This window comes from Arachis ipaensis, chromosome B05 (assembly GCF_000816755.2).
Source record: "Arachis ipaensis cultivar K30076 chromosome B05, Araip1.1, whole genome shotgun sequence".
NCBI classification, from domain to species: Eukaryota; Viridiplantae; Streptophyta; class Magnoliopsida; order Fabales; family Fabaceae; genus Arachis; species Arachis ipaensis.
In genome coordinates this window covers 8,211,017-8,234,611 of record NC_029789.2, presented here as the reverse complement: position 1 = coordinate 8,234,611, position 23,595 = coordinate 8,211,017, and the positions used below count along the sequence as shown (strand labels likewise).

The 23,595-nt window shown below is 38.0% G+C and overlaps 2 protein-coding genes and 1 long non-coding RNA gene across 3 annotated transcripts; all 3 read left to right on the top strand.

The window, feature by feature from the left end:
* On the top strand, positions 2,870 to 4,375 carry LOC107641671 (mitogen-activated protein kinase kinase kinase 3-like). The gene has a single exon (XM_016345146.2). The coding sequence runs from the start codon at positions 3,074 to 3,076 to the stop codon at positions 4,121 to 4,123; it is 1,050 nt and encodes a 349-aa protein (XP_016200632.1). The 5' UTR covers positions 2,870 to 3,073; the 3' UTR covers positions 4,124 to 4,375.
* LOC107641670 (mitogen-activated protein kinase kinase kinase A-like) lies at positions 8,736 to 10,094 on the top strand. The gene has a single exon (XM_016345145.2). The coding sequence runs from the start codon at positions 8,812 to 8,814 to the stop codon at positions 9,988 to 9,990; it is 1,179 nt and encodes a 392-aa protein (XP_016200631.1). The 5' UTR covers positions 8,736 to 8,811; the 3' UTR covers positions 9,991 to 10,094.
* LOC110271732 lies at positions 11,042 to 11,980 on the top strand. The gene is made up of 3 exons (XR_002362340.1): positions 11,042 to 11,215; positions 11,330 to 11,430; positions 11,733 to 11,980. It is a non-coding gene; the product is annotated as an uncharacterized LOC110271732 (long non-coding RNA).

Sequence of the window (23,595 nt, the reverse complement as noted above, 5' to 3'; positions counted from 1 at the left end):
ATATAATATTTTTAAAAAATGATTGAGAAAAAAATATAAATTGATACTAAAATATGTCACATAAACAAGTTTGACGTCAAAATATATAATCTATCATAAAAGAATATAATAATAAATGCATAATCTAAATTTTTTGTTGTGTGTTTATGTCCCGTTATTTATAAAAAATAGATACATTTTGCTAGTTTATCGAAAAAAAAAAAGAAGATATATTTTGCTACTTAATTAGAGCCCGCTTAGTGAAAGTTGGATTAATTCGGGAAGAATTTTACTATCATGGTCAACAATTCCAATCCTAAAAATTTTGCTTGAGGAGTAGTACATTTTGGGTCTCAAAACTCTTTTGACTATCCTTTTATATTACAATCAACATATATCTTCGCTAACACCTTTCAACAGTGTCCCAAATTAAAAGAGCTCAACAATAAAATTGTCATATCTTTTCGTTTTTAAAAGGGATTTAGTAACTAAACTATATGTGATTTAAGTCTCAAATATCTAAAGATCTGTTATTATATCAATATATAATTTAAAAGGTTTTGCATACCTATATTGGAATAGACATCTAAAATAGTAAATTCGAATTTACAAAGAATATATATTTTTTTGTTTTTTGGTATTTTTTAATCTGGTAGGTCAAGAATTAATTTATCATAGATTAAAATTCTATTTAAGAGTTTGTCATTGGTTAATAAATTACTACATATATAAAGTGATATTAAAATATCCTATATTTATTTAATAAACTAGTGAGATGTTGGATCACCTATCTCAAAATAGCAAGGCCAGTAATAATGCAGTAATAAAATTAAATAACAAAATCAATTATCAAATAGAGATGATATTATATGAGATAATGACTATAGAATTATGTAAAAAAAAAGTAAGTGTGTGAGTAACTAATTTCCTTGTTTGAGTGAAAAAATTTACTCTCAACAATTACAATATGCAAAATTCATTATATTCCTCTTCACTGACTCTCCATTCTCATCACTTAACAAATTCTCTTCTTTCAAGCATTCTTAATAATTCTTTACTTTGCAACTTTTCTTATATAAAGTTCTACGGCTACGTCTATGCTGGCAATCTTCTTAATCTTCTATGTTGAACTTCTTTAGGTCGTTTGGGCCGATCTCGGTTAGAAAATTATTTTAATTTTTTAATTTATTTGTAAGTAATATATATATTAATTATAATCACAAATTATATTATTTTAAATTAAATGACTTATATAATAGTAAATTAAATAAGAATAAAATTATATATTATCTTTTGTTTTTTAGATAATTATCTTTTAGATTTTAGATATATTATCTTTTGGACTTTAGATACTATTTTATTTGGACTTTAAGATATAATGGATGCTATGCTCAAATATAAATAGTGCCTTCAGAGTTTCGGTTCCCAATATATCAAAGCCGCCTTTGTCGCTCTTTCCCGTTAGAAGAGTCACAATTCAACCTCCTAGAGATACAGAAAGTTTTAGTTGAGAAAGATTGAAAGAACCACAAAATTCAAACTCTTCCAATCATGATTCATGTTTATGAATTCAGGTACGCTTCCGCATCTAATATTTTCTTTCTTAATGATTTAACATAGATAATCTTTGAATTGAAAAAATTTCAACAATCTCTTCTTCTAATATTTATTGATTTAGATTTTTATTATCTTAATTTATATTATAAAATAACTACCAATCTAATTTAATTTAAACTGAATATTACTATTGCAATAGTGTACCTATTTGAATTTCATTGGGTACTTTTTCTATTAAATTGGGTCAACAATAAAACTAAAAAGTATAAGAACCAGAGTTTAGATGAAAAGTCAAGAAAGAGGAAGGAGGTAGTACTAGTCACACTGCTGGGAATCGTCTAATAAAAAATCTATACGAAACCTAAGAGAATTCAAGAATCGTATAACAAATGCGCACGAGTAGTCAATATCTCCTATGTATATAATTTTAATTTTGATTTATTAAAATATTTTAAAATTAAGTGACAATTAAGTCTTTAAAGATTTTAATTTTAGATTAATTAAATTAGTCTCTTAAAAAAAATTAAAAAAAGTATTGATTTGATCCTCACGATCGTGTTGTTTAGGGTAAGATGCGGTGTGAGTTCGCCTGTGGGTAGGGTAGGGTACGGGTTTAGGGTATACTTTATCCTATCCTATTCATATTCTTAATATATTATATAATATATATGTAAAAATTATGTATGTAGTAAAGAATGTGAGTGCTAAATCCACAATTTTTTTCATAAAAACTTGAAATAGCCACTAAACTAGTTGATGATTACATTATTTGTAATTTTATATTAGATTTTTTTAAGATTTTATATTTTTAATTTGAACTTAGCTTTTTATTTTCTATTTTACTAATATGTATAAAATTTGGAATGGTTGAATTTTATATTTGCTTGAAATTTTTTTATTTTTTATTTTTTGGGTACGGTCAGGTAGGATAGGGTTTAAAACTTTAGGGTGCGGGTAAAGTAACGGGTAGAGTTCAAACCCTACCCTACTCTACCCACTGCCAGTCCTAATTGACGGAAAGACATACATGTGCACTATTTAGTGCTTGTTTGGGCGCCAAGATATTTTTTCAAAGAAAAAAATTTTTTTTTAGTATGTTTGGTAAATTTCTAATAATAAAAGTAAAAGTACTAAAAAAATAAAAAATAAATCTTTTTGAGAAGTTACAATTTACATCTTTTTTTAAAAGATATTTTTTTCTTAAAAAAAAAGATATTTTTCACATAATAAATAAAAAAAATTACTTTTATATTTATATAAAAAAATATTAAAAAATAAATATCAAGTCACGCGTCATTACCTTATATAAATGCAATGCAATATCCTGTGTCACACGCGCCAAATTGTTCTTCATTTATTGTTGATTTCATTCGTTGAATCAATCAGTGACAACCAACACTTTCTTAATGTGCAGAACGACGCAATTGTTGAGAAGCCTTCTCTTCTTCTCTAAACGCTATAAACACACACACCAACATAGTTAACTTCATTCAATTCCTTAACCGCAAACACATACACATTCTTGTTCTTCAGAATCATGGACTGGATTCGAGGACCAACCCTCGGCAGTGGAAGCTTCGCCACCGTCAGTTTAGCCACACCCAAGAACCCTTCCCTTCCGTTCCACATTCCGGTTGCCGTTAAGTCCTCCGATCGTTTCACCTCCTTCCTCCTTGTTAACGAGGAACACGTCCTTAACCGCCTCGGTTCTTCTTGTCCTCGAATCGTTAAGTGCTTGGGTCACGACACTACGGTCGAAAACGGTGAGTCGTTTTACAACATCTTCCTCGAATATGCTTCCAACGGTACGCTCGCTGATCAGATGAAGAAGAATCAAGGTGGGAGGTTCGATGAGAAACAAGTAAGAAGGTACGCGAGGTCCGTCATGGAAGGGTTGAAGCACATTCACGAGAATGGGTTCATTCACTGCGATATTAAGCTTCAGAACATGCTTGTGTTCGAAGATGGCGAGGTGAAGATCTCGGATTTCGGGCTCGCGAAGGAGAAAGGTGCGACAGTGCAGCGTGGAGACAAGAAGTGGGAGTGCAGGGGAACGCCTCTCTACATGTCCCCTGAGTCGGTGAATGATAACGAGTACGAGTCTCCGGCGGATATATGGGCCGTTGGATGCGCCGCCGTGGAGATGCTCACCGGAAAGCCAGCGTGGAATGTTAAGAGTGGGTCCAACATGTGGTCGCTGCTAATTCGGATTGGAGTCGGTGAAGAAATTCCGGTGATTCCGGAGGACTTGTCCGAACAGGGGAAGGACTTTTTGAGAAAGTGTTTCGTTAAGGATCCCAGGGAGAGGTGGACGGCAGAGATGCTCCTCAACCACCCGTTTCTCGCCGAAGACAGCCATGATGCTTTGATTCATAACGAAATCTCGCCCAGAAGTAACTTTGACTTTCCTGATTGGGATTCCACTTCGACGGTGACTGATTCTGCTGTCACCACTGTTTCGTCGCCGGGGGATTGGCTACCACGGCTAGTGACGGAGCAGGGATCGCCGGATTGGTCAGAATCGGAGGGCTGGATAAGTGTTCGGAGAAGAGTTATCCTGGAAGCTTCGTTAGCAGTGGGATCTTAGTTAGAAGATTTTTTTTGTTTAGATTTGGTCATTGAAACTCATTTTCAGCGAATATGATATGATTCACAATCATTTAATTGTTTGTTAATAATCAATTATTCATGTAACCGTCTCGAGTGTAGAGAGATTCATTTTGCAAATGCAATTTTGTTCGTAATTGATGCCTTCAAAAATGAGAGGGATGAGTGAAAAATATTGGGTGGGATAGAATTGGACAACCACATTATAAAAAAGATGTGCCAATTTAGAATTGGAAAGAATATTAATTATTGGAGAGTGAATTATTTTTAATTTTGTGGATGAAGAAAATTTTATGTTTTAAGTTGTTCAAATTATGATATTGATAGTTTGATGAACTAAAATGGATCAAAAGAGAAAGAAAAATAAATTATTCTCGTCGTTAAAGAGAATAAAAATTGATTATTAACAAAAATGAGAGGGAGGGGTAAAAAATATTGGGTGGGATAGAATTAGACAACCGCATCATAGAAAAGATGTGCCAATTTAGAATTGAAAAGAGTATTAATTATTGGAGAGTGAATTATTTTTAATTTTTGTGGATGAAGAAAATTTCATGTTTTAAGTTGTTCAAACTGTGATATTGATAGATTGATGAATTAGAAGGGATTAAGAGAGAAAGAAAAATAAATTATTTTCATTGTTAAAGAGAATTAATTTTTTTTTTAAATCTGTTCAGTTATTACACTTTATATACCATGTACTTATTATGTACTCCCATAAAAAAAATAACAAATAAGCCTACATCTACTATTGATACAAAAATAATTTAGGTAATACCCTCCAGCAAGCTGGAATGGGTAACAATCCTAGCTTAGAAACATTAGTAAGAAAAGGATGCGATGGCGAGTTTTGGTGAGAAAATCACCAAATTTGTCTTTGGAATGAACTGATATCAGATGACCAGACAAATGGCTTTTTACGTGGTTCTTTCATGAGAAATAGGATTATTGAGAATGTGAATGGCTGGTTGTCACAGAGTGATAGACTTTTGAAGCAACAAACTAATGAAATTCATTAAAAAAAATAACCAACTAACTTCACAAGTGATAACAGTAAGAGATTATATTCAGCTTTTGCAGAGGAGTTGTTTGTGGTTTGCTTCTTACTCTTACAGCTAACAAGAGAGTTTCTAAGAAGTACTTGAGATCACCAAAATCCTTTATTTTGAATGGAAAAGTCTAGGGGCAGCAACTTTTGTGTTTTCTGACCAGCACTTAACCATTAAAACAAAAGTGAGTGATCTCCTACCATTAGATGTAATCTCATACCATTAAAAATACTATTGATGGCCAATTGATGGTTATAAAACACCAAAATTGCTGACCCCCTATCATCCCTCATTTTGAATTTGTCATCTAAATTTTGCCTGATGGTATTGATTTCGCCAAATGTCATTTCCAGTCAAAACTAAGTCATCAACATATACTAGAATGACAGTAAAAATTTCGGATTGTTTCTTGATGAAGAGTGAATGATCATAGAAAACTGCTTATAACCATCATCTACAAGATTCTGAGTGGGCTTAACGTTCCATTATATGCTTGCTTGCTTAAGGAAAAGTATAGGGTACCAATATACTATCTGCCAACTTATTACCAACAATAATTAATTATTTATTTTAAAAACATGTATAAAGAGACACATCCAGAAAATACATCTATAAAGACATTTCCATTATACACAGCTATAAAAATAATTATTTTTATTAAACACATCCACAAAGACACTTCCATTAAATACCGTTATAAATCAGAGTTGGAAGAAGTTAGCAAAAATGCTATTGGTAATGTAGCGGGATTGAAATATAAAATCAGTTACATAGACAATCACCCTCAACGTAAACCACTACTGCCACTAGCGGTTTATGCACATTCTCTATCAACAGAAACTGCTGCTGCCTATAGTGATTTCTGTGTTGTACCCTAATCACGTAATATGCGACTACTTATAGCAGATTATGTTCTTCTATAAACCGCTGCTACCAGTAGTAATTTCTATAAAAATATGAAAAAATGCATTTACGTTTTCGTATTTTAAAAGTTGTATTTGCATAAAATTAAAATCCAAATATTTTATTTACGTAAATTGCCCTAGATATTATGTAGTTGTCATATATATTTGTTTCTTTGTCTTCCTGTATCTTATTTTAATTTTTTCATAGATTCTGTTAGAACTATGTTTTCTTGAATAATTAGTGTATACCCAAAATATGTCTATTTTTAGCATATTTAGCGTTAAAATGTAATTCGTTATAGAATTAGTATTATTGATTATTGATAATTAACTCACGAAAATATAAAGAAAAATCATAATAATAATTACTAAAAATATATGAAATAGAATATTAAAATTATTTATAATTTTTAAAATAAATAATCATTAAATTTTAATTTTTTGTATTATTGATTATATAATATTTTTAAAAAATATTTGATAAAAAAATATAAATTGATATCAAAATACGTCACAAAAGCAAGTTTGACGTCAAAATATATAATCTATCATAAAAGGATATAATAAAAAATGCATAATCTAAATTTTTTGTTGTGTGTTTCTGTCCCAAATAAAAATAGATACATTTTGCTAGTTTATCGGGAAAAAAAGATATATTTTGCTACTTAATTAGAGCCCGCTTAGTGAAAGTTGGATTAATTCGGGGAGAATTTTACCATCATGGTCAATAATTCCAATCCTAAAAGTTTTGCTTGAGGAGTAGTACATTTTGGGTCTCAAAACTCTTTTGACTATCCTTTTATATTACAATCAATTCGCTAACACCTTTCAACAGTGTCCCAAATTAAAAGAGCTAGCTTAACAATAAAATTGTCATATCTTTCCGTTTTAAAAGGGATTTAGTAACTAAACTATATGTGATTTAAGTGTCAAATATCTAAAGATCTGTTATTATATCAATATATAAGATTAAAAGTTTTTGCATACCTATATTGGAATAGACATCTAAACTAGTAAATTCGAATTTATAAAAAATATATTGTTTTTGTTTTTTAGTTTTTTCTAATTTGGTAAGTCAAGAATTATTCTTCGTAGATTGAAATTCTATTTAAGAATTTGTCGTTGGCCAATAAACTACTACATACACAAAGTGATATTAAAATTTCCGATATTTGTTTAATAAACTAGTGAGATGTTGGATCACCTATCTCAAAATAGCAAGGCCAGTAACAAAATTAAATAACAAAATCAATTATCAAATAGAGATGATATTGTATGAGATAATGACTATAGAATTATGTAAAAAAAATTTAAGTGTATGAGTAACTAATTTCCTTGTTTGAGTGAAAAAATTTACTCTCAACATACAATTACAATATGCAAAATTCATTATACTCCTCTTCACTAACTCTCCATTCTATATAACAATCTCTTTGACCTCTCTCATCAGGTAACAAATTCTCTTCTTTCATGCATTCTTAATAATTCTTTACTTTGCAACTTTTCTTATATAAAGTCCTACGGCTACGTCTATGCTGGCAGTCTCTTTTATTTGAATTTCATTGGGTACTTTTTCTATTAAATTGGGTCAACAATAAAACTATAAAGTATAAGAACCAGATTTTAGATGAAAAGTCAAGAAAGAGGAAGGAGGTAGTGCTAGTCACACTGCAGGGAATCGTCTAATAAAAAATCTATACGAAACCTAAGAGAATTCAATATAATCTAATCAAGAATCGGATAACAAATGCGCACGAGTAGTCAATATCTCCTATGTATATAATTTTAATTTTGATTTATTAAAATATTTTTAAATAAGTTTCAGAGGAAGTAGTTATAGAAGTTAGGGAATAAAATAGAAAGATTAATGGGTGAAGATGAAAAAAGATGTAGAACTTGAAACAGAGAAATATTAAAATTTGGGACGGAGTTGTGTAAGAAAAAGAGAGTTATAAATTTTGGAATAAGGTGACCATTAGATTTTAAAGATTTTAATTTTAGATTAATTAAATTAATCTCTAAAAAAATTTAAAAAGTAGTCCTTATATATACTGTCAACTATTATGATATATCTATTTATAAAAAATTGTTATGGAGATAATAATTTTTAGAACAAAACTTTATCTGTTTTAGTAGAATTTGTTAATAAATAGAACAGTTAATAAGGGTTATGTAAAAACTCAATAGATAATGAATGTTTTACTGTCCAAAACTATATTATTTTTATACTCATGTACAATAACAAAACACACACCATTGTAGATAATGAAATACATGGATAATTCAATTTTGTTTTGCACTATCTATTAACGGTAGGACTGGCAATCTATATTCTATTCACGAATACCCAACCCGAACCAATCCGTTCGAATATGGTTGTCTATAGGATTTAAAACTTTAGAGTGCAAGTAGGGTTATGGTAGAGCCCAAACCTATCATACTCTACTCATTGCCAGCCCTAATTGATGGAAAGACATACATGTCTACTATTTAGTGCTTGTTTGGGCGCCATTAAATCGATAAAAAAACGATATTTTTTTCAATGAAAAAAATAATTTTTTTTATTTTTTATTATGTTTGGTAAATTTCTAATAATAAAAATAAAAGTATTAGATAAATGCAATGCAATATCCTGAGTCACACGCGCCGAATTGTTCTTCATTCATTGTTGATTTCATTCGTTGAATCAATCAGTGACAACCAACATTTTCTTAATGTGCAGAACGACGCAATTGTTGAGAAGCCTTCCCTCCTTCTCCAAACGCTATAAACACACACCAACACAGTTAACCTCATTCAATTCCTTAACTGTAAACACATATACATTCTTATTCTTCACAATCATGGACTGGATTCGAGGACCAACCCTCGGCAGTGGAAGCTTCGCCACCGTCAGTTTAGCCACACCCAAAAACCCTTCCCTTCCGTTCCACATTCCGGTTGCCGTTAAGTCCTCCGATCGTTTCACCTCCTCCCTCCTCGTTAATGAGGAACACGTCCTTAACCGCCTCGGTTCTTCTTGTCCTCGAATCGTTAAGTGCTTGGGCCACGACACCACCGTCGAAAACGGTGAGTCGTTTTACAACATCTTCCTCGAATACGCTTCGAACGGTACACTCGCTGATCAGATGAAGAAGAATCAAGGTGGGATGTTCGATGAGAAACAAGTAAGAAGGTACGTGAGGTCCGTCATGGAAGGGTTGAAACACATTCACGAGAATGGGTTCATTCACTGCGATATTAAGCTTCATAACATGCTTGTGTTCGAAGATGGCGAGGTGAAGATCTCGGATTTCGGGCTCGCGAAGGAGAAAGGTGCAGTGCAGCGTGGAGACAAGAAGTGGGAGTGCAGGGGAACGCCTCTCTACATGTCCCCTGAGTCGGTGAATGATAACGAGTACGAGTCTCCCGCGGATATATGGGCCCTTGGATGCGCTGCCGTGGAGATGCTCACCGGAAAGCCAGCGTGGAATGTTAAGAGTGGGTCCAACATGTGGTCGCTGCTAATTCGGATTGGAGTTGGTGAAGAAATTCCGGTGATTCCGGAGGACTTGTCCGAACAGGGGAAAGACTTTTTGAGAAAGTGTTTCGTTAAGGATCCCAGGGAGAGGTGGACGGCGGAGATGCTCGTCAACCACCCGTTTCTCGCCGATGAAGACAACCATGATGCTTTGATCCATAACGAAATCTCGCCCAAAAGTAACTTTGACTTTCCTGATTGGGATTTCACTTCCACGGTGACTGATTCTGCTGTCACCACTGTTTTGTCGCCGGGGGATTGGCTACCGCGGCTAGTGACGGAGCAGGGATTGCCAGATTGGTCAGAATTCGAGGGCTGGATAAGTGTTCGGAGAAGAGTTATCCTGGAAGCTTCGTTGGTAGTGGGATCTTAATTAGAAGATTTTTTTTGTTTAGATTTGGTCATTGAAACTAATTTTCAGCGGATATGATATGATTCACAATCTTTTAATTGTTTGTTAATAATCAATTATTCATGAAATCGTCTCGAGTGTATAGAGATTCATTTTGCAAATGCAATTTTGTTCGTAATTGATGCCTTAAAAAATGAGAGGGAGGGGTGGAAAATATTGGGTGGGATAGAATTAGACAACCACATCATAGAAAAGATGTGCCAATTTAGAATTGAAAAGAATATTAATTATTGGAGAATGAATTATTTTTTTGGATAAAAAAGATTTTATATTTTAAGTTGTTCAAGCTGTGATATTGATATTTTCATGAACCACAAAGGATTAAGAAAGGAAAAAAAAATAAGTTATTCTCAATATTAAAAGAATGAATTTTTTTTTTAAATCTGTTCAGTTAATATATTTTATATACTATGTACTCCTTATGTACTTCCACAAAAAAATATAACAAATAAGTCTATATTTACTATTGGTACAAAAATAATTTAGGTAACACCCTCCTCAAGCTAGAATGGCTAACAATCCTAATTTAAAAACATTAATAAGAAAAGGATTGGTGGTAGAATTTTGGTGAGAAAATCATCATCATCTTTTTCTTTTTTATTTTGGATATTTTTTTACTAGTTTTAGATGGTTCTTTTTTTAGATTTAGATGTTTTTTTCTTATATTTTGAATGTTTTTTTTTGTAACCGATATGTTTTGAATGTTTTAATAATTTTAGATGTTTTCTTACTTAGTTTCGAATATTTTTAATGATTTTGAATATCTCATTTTTGTTAAATTTAAAAAATTTTTTTTTGTTACATTTCAGATGTTTTTTTTATTAGGTTTTGGATATTTTTTTACAACAGTATTTTTTTTCTTCTTATTATAAATTTTAGATAATTCTTATTATTTGTTTTAGATGTTTCTTTCTCTTAAATTTTAGAGATGTCTTTTTTTATATATTTTGTACATTTTTATATATGTCTTTCTTTTAGGTTTTGGATTTTTTTTATGATTTTTGATATGTCTCATTTTTTTAAGTTAGGTTTTGGACATCCATGTGAATCCACAATTCGGGAGACTTTTTCTAATTTTTCTTCTGTGTTGGAGAATTGGTTGGATTTTCCACAGGTTTTCTCTACTCTTTAGCGCTTCGATCAAAGATAGACAATCTGACTAGATGATGATTCTTCCCACGTCCAGGTTCTTTACTAAAATTAGAGCCTTTTTGTTGTTAAAGCTTCTGTCGTTAAGCTTAAACTTGCTTTAACTTTTTCTGTTAGTCCTGCTAACAATCGACCCTATGAATCTTTGAAGACTACTGTTGTTGCTCTTGATTTGATTATGTCCGAGAATGTGTATCCACAATTCCACATTGACCTTAATCCAATCCTCTAGAGGAACTCGCCACGTTATAGGTAATTTATTCCTGGTCCTGGCTTGTTTACATATGACATTTGAATTGACAATCTTGTTGTACTCCTTTCTTGAATCTTAGCATTGAGAATTCTTGTACTAAGATCTGGTTGTTTGTGCTGTAATGTTGTCTTGTTTTTCGGACTTCCAAATTGTCCATAGTAGTTGTCCTACTCTGCTCCAGTAGTTCTCACTTTCTTCCTCTGGTTGTTTTTTAATTCTCTGTAGAATTTTCTGTGACCAATTCTCTAATGACCTGACTGACTCAGCTGTATTTATGCACTGGATTTGTGATCCAAACCAGGAAACTCTGGTCCATTCACAAAGAAATAGCGCATGCCCCACTGCTTCTTCTTACAGCATACAAACAGGACAAATAGGATTAATGATTATTCTTTTCTTTACAAGGTTTATCCTTATTGGGATTATGTTGTAGACAACTTTTCACATGAATATTTTATTTTTTTTTGTGGAGCCTTCATCCCCCAATTTCCTTTCCATAACTACCTATAATTATTACTTGTTGTTTGGTGCATTCCTTTTCTTGCACTTTTCTCTCCTTTTACTACATGACAATCTGATTTGACTGAGTAATCTCTATCTTTTGAAAAAAAAAAAAAGGCCAAATTAACTAACACATCTTCACCTACAAATTTACTTATTGGGGTTTGAAAAAGCAGGTCAGCCACTAGTGGGAGAAATTTCTCTTGAATAATAGTTTTATGCCACTTTCCTTGTCTTGTAATAATTTCTCCAACTTCTTGGGGTCTTGGATTGTTTCTTCCTAATGAGTTGTTCATCTCATAGATCCAATTATCTTGCCATATATCCACTTTGTTTTCTTTGCTCAAGCACCATTTTCATTTCTTTTGATGAAATTAAGATCTGAATAAGGCTTTTCCACACCCAACTTCCTTTTGTGTGACTTGGTACTTCCCAAAAATATTATCGAAAAAGTAGAAAGCCTTCAGAATTACCCATAGACCATAGTGCTTCTTGATCTTGCATGACTCTCCATGCTTGCTTAGCCAGTTGTGCTATATTCTAGTGTTCAAAATCTTTAAAGCCTAGTTCCCTTCTTTCTTGCTTATGCACATTTTCTCCCAACTTTTTCAATAGATCTCTTTTTCCTTTTCAAATACTCTCCATCATAATTTGGTAATTTTAACACTTAGTTTTTCAAATACTCATTGCATAAGAAGGAATGGCTTGGATAACTGCTTTAATTAGGATTTTCTTTCTGCCTTCATCTTGCTGGTTGACCCAAGTACGTCCCTGGATTGTCCCAAGTTGGGATTCCCAAATTTTTTTCTATATTTACTCTTGTCTATATAGGCACTTGATGACCGTATGTAATTCCAGACATCTCTAGATTAACCATTTGACATGAGACTGTATGAGTTGGTATACTTCTTCTTCCATAGTCAATTTGGTCCATTTCACATCAAATCCCTCGCCTTCATAACCACTTCAAGAAAATTCTACTCTAGTCTGCTTGTTGGCCAAATCATGTGATCCTCTGACTTGGTTTAGGTTTAGAGCATGAAAAGCTTGTTGCAAAACTATAATATTATGGGTTCTATAACCTCCTGAGCTTTGTCAGGGTTCGAACCCTTGTGCAGCTCCTCGTGAGGCAGTAGATTCTGCCACTAGATCCAGGCCTCGGCTGCCACCCTTTCTTGGTCTCTTTGCAGCTATCCTCATCTTTCTAGTACATTTCATATTTAAACAATTTGTAAGAGATTCGTTTTGTCCATATCCTTTTTGTTTTCTTGGTAAAGTGTCCATATCCTATTTCATTTGTGTGTGTGTGTTTTGATGCAGTATGGCAGTCCATGTTCAATTGGGCCAGGCCCAAAGCTAAGGTTTTTTATACATCGACTCTGTGAAATCAGCATAAGCTTACTGTCGACCCAAAACTTGGATCCCAGAAAGACAAACGATTCCAGGACCAAAAGAAATTAAAAGAAGGTACCCATCCAAAAAAAAAAGCAAAGAACGTTAAAAAGAAAACAAGTGATTCCCTTGTCCAATCTCAACGCATTCTTTTGAAGTAATTTTACCGTTTTAATTTGATAAATTGAACAACGTGCCAAATGCGAAATAATGATTGCATGAGATAGTTAGCTAAACATATTTTGTCCGTAACTAAACCATAAAAACAAAGAAACAAAAAAGTGTTTGAAGTTGCTATATTATTTAGCAAAATACACTTAAAAAAAAATGCACAGGCAGTATAGCGTTCCATGCAAATAGAATAAGAAAAAATATTATGAAAAAAAGGTTTTACAATCAATAACAGTTAATATTTTTTCTGTTTTAATATTTATTTCTTCACTATTTTATTATTTGATTGTTGTTTTTAAAAAAAATAATTTTCTAACAAAATCGATAAAATTTAAAATAATATGTTGACTACACGATTACAGATTACTCAATCACAAATCCACAAGAAAGGTGTTACGATGGATAACCAGAGATTAATGGGCTGGATGGCGTTGGTTGGCCCAATCGTCTGAGGGAGGAAGCCTTTGAAAGGGTCTTCGCCTCGAGGGCCTCCGTCCGACTTGCGAGTATGAATGAGTGGGGGGTGGTACCTGTAAGGACACTCTGATGCCTAAGTCAGCAAGGGTATTAGCAGGTCTAGAGAGTATTGGGACTTAGAGATACCTGAGGGGTGTCAGGGTATTTATAGTAGTGAGCCAATAACCACCGTTGGAGTAGTGCCACTTTTTTAGGGAGTTAACCGCCCCTTTATCTTAGGGAAGTTAAGATATGACTTGTGGAAATGGTTAGAGAGATTCTAGGGGCAGTTACTCATTCAAATGAGTGCTTATCTGCTAGTTAACCCTCGTTCCCGACTTCCTTAAAGCAAGTCGTGACGAGCACCGACTTCGTAGTGGCTGATCTGGTGAAAGGTGAGGTCAACCCTTTTGGGTTGGGCCTTTTTACTTGGACCCTGGGCCTTAATCGTTGGGCCAGGGTATGAACAGTGCCCCTACTCGAGCCCAATTTCTCTTTAAGATTTGGGTTCGAGTATACTACTCGGGGTTGTAACCGGTTTGTTGGAGGACCGACGTGATGTTCTGAAATCGACGTGACTTTTCGTGACCTTTTGGTTCTGACAGTTACGTCTAATCAAGCGTCGTGTCCGTTAGGGGTGTGCGTAGGGATTCAATAGCCTTGGTAACGGTGCATCTTCATTAATGACTGCCCCTATTTTACCATTATGCCCCTAACGTTCTTATAAATACTTTCCCTCTCTTTCATTATTTCGTTTCTGCGATCTTTCAAATTTCCCTTGCATTCGTTCGTACTGCATTCTTGTGCTTTCGAAGGCTTTTGCTTCGTCGTGTCCGTTAGGGATGTGCGTAGGGATTGATGGTTTTGGTAACGGTGCATTTTCATTAATGACTGCCCCGTTTTTACCATAGTGCTCCTAGCATGCTTATAAATGCTTTCCATCTCTTTCGTTGTTTCGTTTTTGCGATTTTTAAACTTCTTCCTTATTTGTTCGTGCTGCACCCTCGTGTTTTCGAAGGCTTTTGCTTCCTCCAACCCCCATTTTCAGATAAAGGTTAGTTCTTTCTGTATCATGCCTTTCTATTTACATGTCTTTATTTCGTAGATAGGTTGGTTTGTAGACTTTGGTTCCGTGTTCCCTCCCTTTAGAGACCGTGTTTTTGATTTTCCTTTTCTTTTTTCCTTGTAGGTTTTTGTCATCTTTTTAGGAAAAAGAAATGGCTTCCGTAGACGTTCTTTCTCAGTGGGTTGATGTTACGGTCCTAGGGGAGGAACCCTCGGTCGATACTGAGTTTATTACCCATCTTCGCACTCATCACAGAATTTGTACTACTGAGGAAGATGAGCCGAAGTATGAATTGGTAGTCCCGGGTCCAGAAGACCGGGTCTGCTTCGGGAGGGCCGATGAGGCGGCCCCTCATTTTTTCTTTATGTATGAATGTATGATCACCCGTTTGGGTGTTTTTCTTCCTTTTTCGAACTTTGAGATGTCTGTTCTGCATCACTGTCGAGTTGCCCCTACCCAGCTTCACCCCAACTCTTGGGGTTTTTGAAAATTTATCAATTTATTAGCCAAGCTTTGGAGTTCCCGACCTCTTTGAATATTTTTTTCTATCTCTTTCACATGACCAAACCCTTCAGTGGGTTGAACAATAAGCAACAGTGGGTATCTTTCCGAGCCATATAGGGTCGGAGAGTTTTTACCCTTTTTGACGAATCCTTTCATGACTTTAAAAATTATTTTTTCAAAGTTCAAGCTGTAGAGGGTCACCACCCCTTTTTTCTGGATGATAATTCTTCTCCCCGATTTCTTTTATACTGGTTGGAGGCCTCCCCTGTGAGAAATATGGTCTGGACGACCTGGATGAGGTGGAAGCAGCCATTGTGGGGTTCCTCCGAGAAATGTGGGGGAGGGCCCCATACTTGGACACAAAAAAGTTTCTCCAGGGGTCTCCGACCTTTGTCCAGGCACAGCTAGGTAGCTTTTATTTGTTTGTTAGATTTCCAACTTGTCTGACTGACCTTTCCGACTTGTCTAATCTATTGGTTATTGTCTTTTCAGAGATGGCGAAGACAAACGCTCAGGAGTCTTACCAGAGAGTTCAGGAGGCTAAAGCGAGGTCTCGCGCCAGGACTGGTGGCGCCAGGGCGGTTATCCCTCCTCCTCCTCCTCCTCGGAACGTTGGGACTCCCTCTCAGCCCATTGTGATTTCTTCTTCAGCTTTCTCTCAGCCGCCCCCCTCCGCCCGATCTTCTCCTGAGCCAGAGAAGAAGAAGCGCAAGGCTTTAGAGTCTGGCTCTTCTGGTGAGGTTAAGGCGGATGCTCTTGCATTCGTCCGAAAGAACGTCTATCCCCATGCTCGTATAAGCATGGATGATGTTTCTGTTCGGCGCCACCTTACCATTCTGGTTGAGGAGAGCCTCAAGGCGGCAGGGGTTTGTGGCAAACTCTTAGATATTTTTGAGAAGGCTCCTCTCAGCTCTTTAGGGATGACCTCGCGGGTCGAGGAGATGGAAGGAAGACTTCTTTTATATCAAGAGCAGGAGAGGGAGTTGAAGAAAGAAGTCGCCAAGCTGAAGGAGGAGAGGGATAGCCTCCGGGAGAAGGAGAGGAAATTGCAAGCCCAATGCAACATGGAGGTGGGCTTGAGGAAGACAGCACAAGACAGCTACCAAAGTTTATTTAACGATCTTGTGTCTGTGAAGAATGAGCTGCTGAATTCTCAGAGGGCCTATACCGAGTTGGAGGACTCTATTGCTGATGGCGCCGAGGAGGCTTGGAGGGTTTTTAAGGAACAGGTCGGAGTTATTGCTCCCGACTTGGACCTTTCTCCTTTAGATCCCGACAAAGTCGTCATTAATGGTGCCATTGTGGATCCCCCCTGTTCCCGAGATTATTTCTGAGTCATAATTGAAGACTCGGGGGCAGAGAATTATAGAGTCCCCTCTTCGTCCTAAGGACGCTCCAAGCTCTTCTACTGTTCCTCCGACTTCCTCTCCTATGGATGCCTCTCTTCCTGGTCCTGGCGGCGCTTCTCTTGCCTCTGGTGGTGGTGATCTGTCGACTTCTCTTGCAAAAAAGTAATTTGTTGGCTATTTGGGGCCCGGCCTGTGGGTCCCCTCTTTTTTAAACTCTTTATTTATTTTTGGTAGTATTTGAACAATTTTTTGGCCTTTTAAGGCCGTAAACAAAACACTTTATAATACCCTTTTTCAATAGAGGTTTAAGTTAAAAAATAAGTACCCCTTTTTTTGGATAAGGGTTTAAGTTACCTTATGCGTGCATGCTTTTCTGATTTGCGATTTTTTCGAATTCCTCTTGACCTTTTCTGAAAAACATTTTCTTTGGCTTGTCTGTTTTTTTGAACCTTTTAGTTTCAGGGATCTTCAGAACAGCCTTTTAATTTTTCTTGGGTTTTTTTCTATCTCTTTCGTTATTCCTAGTACTCAATTTTGTTTTATTGAGTGTTTATGACTTAGGTTATTTTTGCGATTCGTTTTCTGTTTCTACTCTGTATTTTCATTTCGACTTGTGAGTCGGAACGTTTTCGAGTTTCTTACGATCGCCTTTTATAACCTCTTTACACCGATTTGTACCTCGTCGTTTTATCTTGACGACCATCTAGGTCGGTTCATGGGATTTTTACGCTTTGTCGAGCTTAAGTCGGCGCGTTCCGTAGAAAGAGAAAACAACAAAGGAATTTAAGAGACATTTGTAAGATAAAAAGATCTTTATTAATTGGGGAGGTACTTTATTACTACTAAGGGTTTTTGACAGCCTATTTCCCTTAGCCTCTACTATGATGCCTCGTTAAAAACCCTTCTCCAGAAAAAACCCTTTGGTTTTGGAAAAAAATCATGAAGTTGGGAAAAGAGTACATCAGGGAGTAGAGTTCGCTTTTAGATATAGTACCTTTTCATATTACAAGCATGCCACGACCTTGGTAACTCGGTGTCGTCCAGGTCGGTCACTTTATAATAGCCTTTTCCTAAGACCTCATTGATTTTGTATGGTCCCTTCCAATTTGCAGCGAGTTTTCCTTCCCCTGATTTGTTGACTCCAATGTCGTTTCTGATCAAGACCAAGTCACTTAGAGTGAATGCCCTTCGAATGACTTTTTTGTTGTATCTTGTGGCCATCCTTTGCTTCAACGCTGCTTCTCTTATTTGGGCTTCTTCTCGGACTTCGAGGAGCAAGTCGAGCTCTTCTTTGTGCCCCTGTATATTTCCGATCTCGTCGTGGAGAATTATTCTTGGGCTTTGTTCATTGACTTCTATTGGGATCATGGCTTCTACGCCATAAACTAGTCGGAAGGGTGTTTCTCCAGTGGCGGATTGGGGGGTTGTCCTGTAAGCCCATAGCACTTGTGGGAGCTCTTCGGCCCAGGCTCCTTTTGCATCTTGTAATCTTTTCTTCAGCCCTGCCAGTATGACTTTGTTGGCTGCCTCGGCTTGCCTATTGGCTTGCGGGTGTTCCACCGAGGTGAACTGGTGTTTGATCTTCATACTGGCTACTAGGCTTCTAAAGGTAGAGTTGGTGAATTGGGTTCCATTATCCGTAGTAATGGAATGGGGTATCCCATACCTTGTGATGATATTCTTGTAGAGGAACCTCCGACTTCTTTGTGCGGTGATGGTGGCCAATGGTTCTGCTTCTATCCACTTTGTGAAACAATCTATTCCCACGATCAGGTACCTGACTTGTCCTGGCGCCTGGGGGAAAGGACCTAGCAAATCCATTCCCCACTTTGCAAAAGGCCATGGAGAAGTGATACTGATGAGCTCCTCTGGGGGAGCCACATGGAAATTTGCATGCATCTGGCATGGTTGGCACTTTTTCACAAATTCTGTGGCATCTTTCTGCAAGGTCGGCCAGTAGAATCCAGCTCGGATTACCTTCCTGGCTAGTGACCTTGCTCCGAGATGATTTCCGCAGATCCCACTGTGGACTTCTTCCAACACTTCGGTGGTCCTTGAGGTTGGTACACATTTTAATAATGGTGTTGATATCCCCCTTCTGTAGAGGATATTTCTCACCAAAGTGTAATGTTGTGCTTCCCTCTGGATTTTCTTAGCCTCTTTCTCCTCCTTGGGGAGGATGTCGAATTTCATGTATTCGACCAAGGGGTTCATCCAACCGAGGTTTAATCCGACTACCTCAAGGACCTCTTGTTTGTCTTTTTCTTTTACTACGGAGGGTTTCTGGAGAGTTTCCTGGATCAGGCTTCTGTTATTCCCTCCTGGCTTGGTACTTGCCAACTTGGATAGAGCGTCTGCTCTGCTATTTAGATCTCGAGTTATGTGTTTGACCTCGGTTTCTGCAAAGCGCCCAAGGTGTTCCAGAGTTTTTTCCAAGTACCTTTTCATATTTGGGTCCTTTGCCTGATACTCTCCACTTATCTGGGAAGTCACTACTTGCGAGTCGCTGTATATCATCACTTTTGTAGCACCGACTTCTTCCGCCAGCTTCAATCCAGCAATCAAGGCTTCATACTCTGCCTGATTATTTGAAGCTGGGAATTCAAATTTGAGGGACACTTTTATCTGGGTTCCTCTTTCATCCACCAATATTATGCCTGCACCGCTTCCTGTTTTGTTTGAGGATCCATCTACATAGAGTTCCAATGTAGTTGGTTTTTCCTCTTGGTCTCCTGCGTATTCTGCAATGAAGTCGGTGAGGCACTGTGCTTTAATCGCCGTCCGAGTTTCATACTTCAAGTCGAACTCGGAGAGCTCTATTGCCCATTGGACCATTCTCCCTGCAACATCCGTCCTTTGGAGGATTTGCTTCATGGGTTGGTTCGTGTGAGCTTGAAAGTAAGGTCGTAGCCTTCGTGAGGCTACCACTAAGGAGTAGGCGAACTTCTCTAGTTTGTGGTATCTTAGCTCAGGGCCTTGTAGAACTTTGCTGATGAAGTATATTGGGTGCTGTCCGACCTCGTCTTCTCTTATCAGGGCCGACGAGACGGCCTTGTCTGCTACAGATAAGTATAGGACAAGGTCTTCCCCAGCTGTAGGTCGGGTCAGAATAGGAGGTTGGCTCAAGAATATTTTGAACTCCTGGAACGCCTCCTCGCATTCCGGAGTCCATTCGAATTGACATCCCTTTCTCAATAAGGAGAACAGTGGAAGGGATTTTAGTGCTGATCCTGCCAAGAATCTGGAGAGGGCTGCAAGTCGGCCATTCAGCTGCTGGACCTCTCTTAAACAAGTCGGGCTTTTCATCTCCAGGATAGCTCTACACTTGTCGGGATTAGCTTCAATCCCTCTTTGTGTTAGCATAAACCCTAGGAATTTTCCTGCCTCTACCGCGAAGGCACACTTTGAGGGATTTAGTCTCATTCCGTGTAACCTTATGGTGTCGAAGACTTGTGAGAGGTCTGCCAGGAGGTTGACTTCTTTCTTGGTCTTTATCAGCATGTCGTCGACGTATACTTCCATTAGGCTCCCAAGGTAAGAGGCAAACATCTTATTCATCAGCCTCTGGTATGTGGCCCCTGCATTCTTCAATCCAAACGGCATGACCACGTAGCAAAAATTAGCTCTGGACGTGATGAATGATGTTTTCTCCTGATCTGGCTCGTACATCAGGATTTGGTTATGCCCCGAGTAGGCGTCCATGAATGACAAGTATTGATACCCCGAGCTGGAGTCTACCATGGTGTCAATACTTGGCAGTGGATAAGGGTCCTTGGGACAGGCCTTATTTAAGTCGGTATAGTCGACACACATTCTCCATTTACCATTTTGTTTTTTGACTAGCACTACATTGGCTAGCCATGTTGGGTATTTGACTTCTCTGATGAACCCGGCTTCTAGGAGCGCTTGTACTTGCTCTTCTACTATTAGGGCTTGTTCTGGTCCGAGCTAGCGTCTTCTTTGTTGTACAGGTCGGGACCCCGGGTAAACCGAGAGCTTATGGGACATGAGCTCGGGGTCTATCCCAGGCATGTCGGAGGCCTTCCAAGCGAAGAGATCGGAGTTATCTCTTAGGAGCTTAGTCAACCCTTGTTTTAGGGTTTCTCCTAGGTTGGCCCCTATGTGAGTATTTTTTTCCCTCCTCTTCGCCGACCTGTACCTCCTCGGTTTTTCCTCCCGGTTGTGGACGCAGCTCCTCTCTAGCCCTTGCGCCTCCGAGCTCTACTGTGTGAACCTCTCTGCCTTTTCCTCTCAGGTTTAGGCTTTCATTGTAGCATTTCCTTGCCAATTTCTTATCTCCCCTTACCGTTGCTATCCCCGATGAGGTCGGAAATTTCATACAAAGATGAGGAGTGGATACCACCGCTCCGAGTCGATTAAGGGTAGCTCTGTCAATTAAAGTATTGTATGCTGACCCTACATCGATGACTATGAAGTCTATGCTCAGAGTTTTTGATTTTTCCCCTTTTCCAAAAGTGGTGTGGAGGGGCAAAAATCCCAGTGGCTTTATGGGCGTATCACCTAATCCGTACAAGGTGTCGGGGTAGGCTCTTAACTCTTTTTCATCCAACCCTAGTTTGTCGAAAGCGGGCTTGAAGAGAATGTCCGCTGAGCTTCCTTGGTCCACTAGGGTTCTGTGGAGATGAGCATTTGCTAGGATCATAGTTATTACCACTGGATCATCGTGTCCAGGGATTATTCCTTGCTCATCTTCTTTTGTGAATGAAATGGTGGGGAGGTCGGATGACTCTCCTCCGACCTGGTAGACTCTCTTGAGATGCCTTTTGCGAGAGGATTTGGTGAGTCCCCCTCCCGCGAACCCTCCTGAGATCATATGGATATGTCTCTCCGGGGTCTGTGGTGGTGGGTCTCTTCTATCCGTATCATCTCGCTTTCTCTTCCCATGACTATCCGACCTTTCTATGAGATATCTGTCAAGCCGACCTTCCCTAGCCAGCTTTTCTATCACATTTTTAAGGTCGTAGCAGTCGTTTGTGGAGTGACCATATATTTTATGGTACTCACAGTAGTCGCTGCGGCTCCCCCCTTTTTTATTTTTAATGGGTCTGGGGGGTGGCAGCCTTTCGGTGTTACAAATCTCTCTGTATACATCCACTATAGAAACTTTCAGAGGAGTATAAGAGTGATATTTTCTTGGTCTATCGAGACCGAGTTCTTCCTTCTTCTTGGTTTCCCTCTCTCTCTCTTTTGTTGAGAGAGGGTGCCCAGGTCGCCAACTCAGGTCTCTTAACTTAGCATTTTTCTCCATGTTGATGTATTTTTCAGCTCTTTCCTGTACATCACTTAGAGAGATGGGGTGTCTTTTGGATATGGACTGTGAGAAGGGACCTTCTCTGAGCCCATTGACTAACCCCATTATGACTGCCTCGGTGGGCAGGTCTTGAATCTCTAAACATGCTTTGTTGAACCTTTCCGTATAGGCTCGTAAGGATTCTCCGACCTCCTGTTTTATTCCCAGGAGGCTTGGTGCATGTTTTACTTTGTCTTTCTGGATAGAGAACCTCATCAAGAACTTCCTGGAGAGGTCTTCAAAACTGGTAACCGACCTCGGGGGGAGGCTGTCGAACCACTTCATCGCCGCTTTCGACAAGGTTGTCGGAAAGGCTTTGCATCGCGTAGCATCAGAAGCATCAGCCAGATACATCCGACTTTTAAAATTGCTCAAATGATGCTTTTGATCAGTGGTTCCGTCGTAGAGGTCCATATCGGGGCTTCTAAAGTTTCTCAGAACTTTTGCCCTCATTATGTCCTCCCTAAAAGGATCTTCCCCCCTAGGGGCGACTCTTCTCTACCGTCCCGGGAGTTCCGACCTTTGAGGGAGGATTCTAACTTTAAGAGTTTTTCCTCTAACTCTTTTCGTCGATCCATCTCCTCTCTTAGGTACTTTTTTATCTCCCTTTGTCGCTTCCGTTCCTGTTCTAGTTGTTCCAAACGACTTTGGTGGACATGGACTAATCCCATAAGCTCAGTTGCGTGGGACTGTCCGTCTTTCTCTGACTCACGGCCTTCTGAGGAATTCACCTTCGGGGTTTTGACTCCGGAGGTTCCTTCTTTGTGTTGATCGTTGGTTTCTTGATTGAGCTTTAGGTCCGCGTCATTATTTCCGGTATCCAGATTCTCTTGTTCAGAATCTGTTTCCACATGACCCTCCTCAGGGGATCTGTCCGCCATCACTGGTTGATCTCTCGGTTCCCCGGCAACGGCACCAATGTTACGATGGATAACCGGAGATTAATGGGTTGGATGGCGTTGGTTGGCCCAATCGTCTGAGGGAGGAAGCCTTTGAAAGGGTCTGCGCCTCGGGGGCCTCCGTCCGACTTGCGAGTATGAATGAGTGGGGGGTGGTACCTGCAAGGACACTCCGATGCCTAAGTCAGCAAGGGTATTAGCAGGTCTAGAGAGTATTGGGACTTAGAGATACCTGAGGGGTGTCAGGGTATTTATAGTAGTGAGCCAATAACCACCGTTGGAGTAGTGCCACTTTTTTAGGGAGTTAACCGCCCCTTTATTTTAGGAAAGTTAAGATATGGCTTGTGGAAGTGGTTAGAGAGATTCTAGGGGCAGTTACTCATTCAAATGAGTGCTTATCTGCTAGTTAACCCTCGTTCCCGACTTCCTTAAAGCAAGTCGTGACGAACACCGACTTCGTAGTGGCTGATCTGGTGAAAGGTGAGGTCAACCCTTTTGGGTTGGGCCTTTTTACT

What these genes read in the sequence shown, in the direction of transcription:
- LOC107641671 (XM_016345146.2), top strand. Translation starts at nt 3,074, where the DNA reads ATGGACTGGATTCGAGGACCAACCCTCGGCAGTGGAAGCTTCGCCACC.
- LOC107641670 (XM_016345145.2), top strand. Translation starts at nt 8,812, where the DNA reads ATGTGCAGAACGACGCAATTGTTGAGAAGCCTTCCCTCCTTCTCCAAA.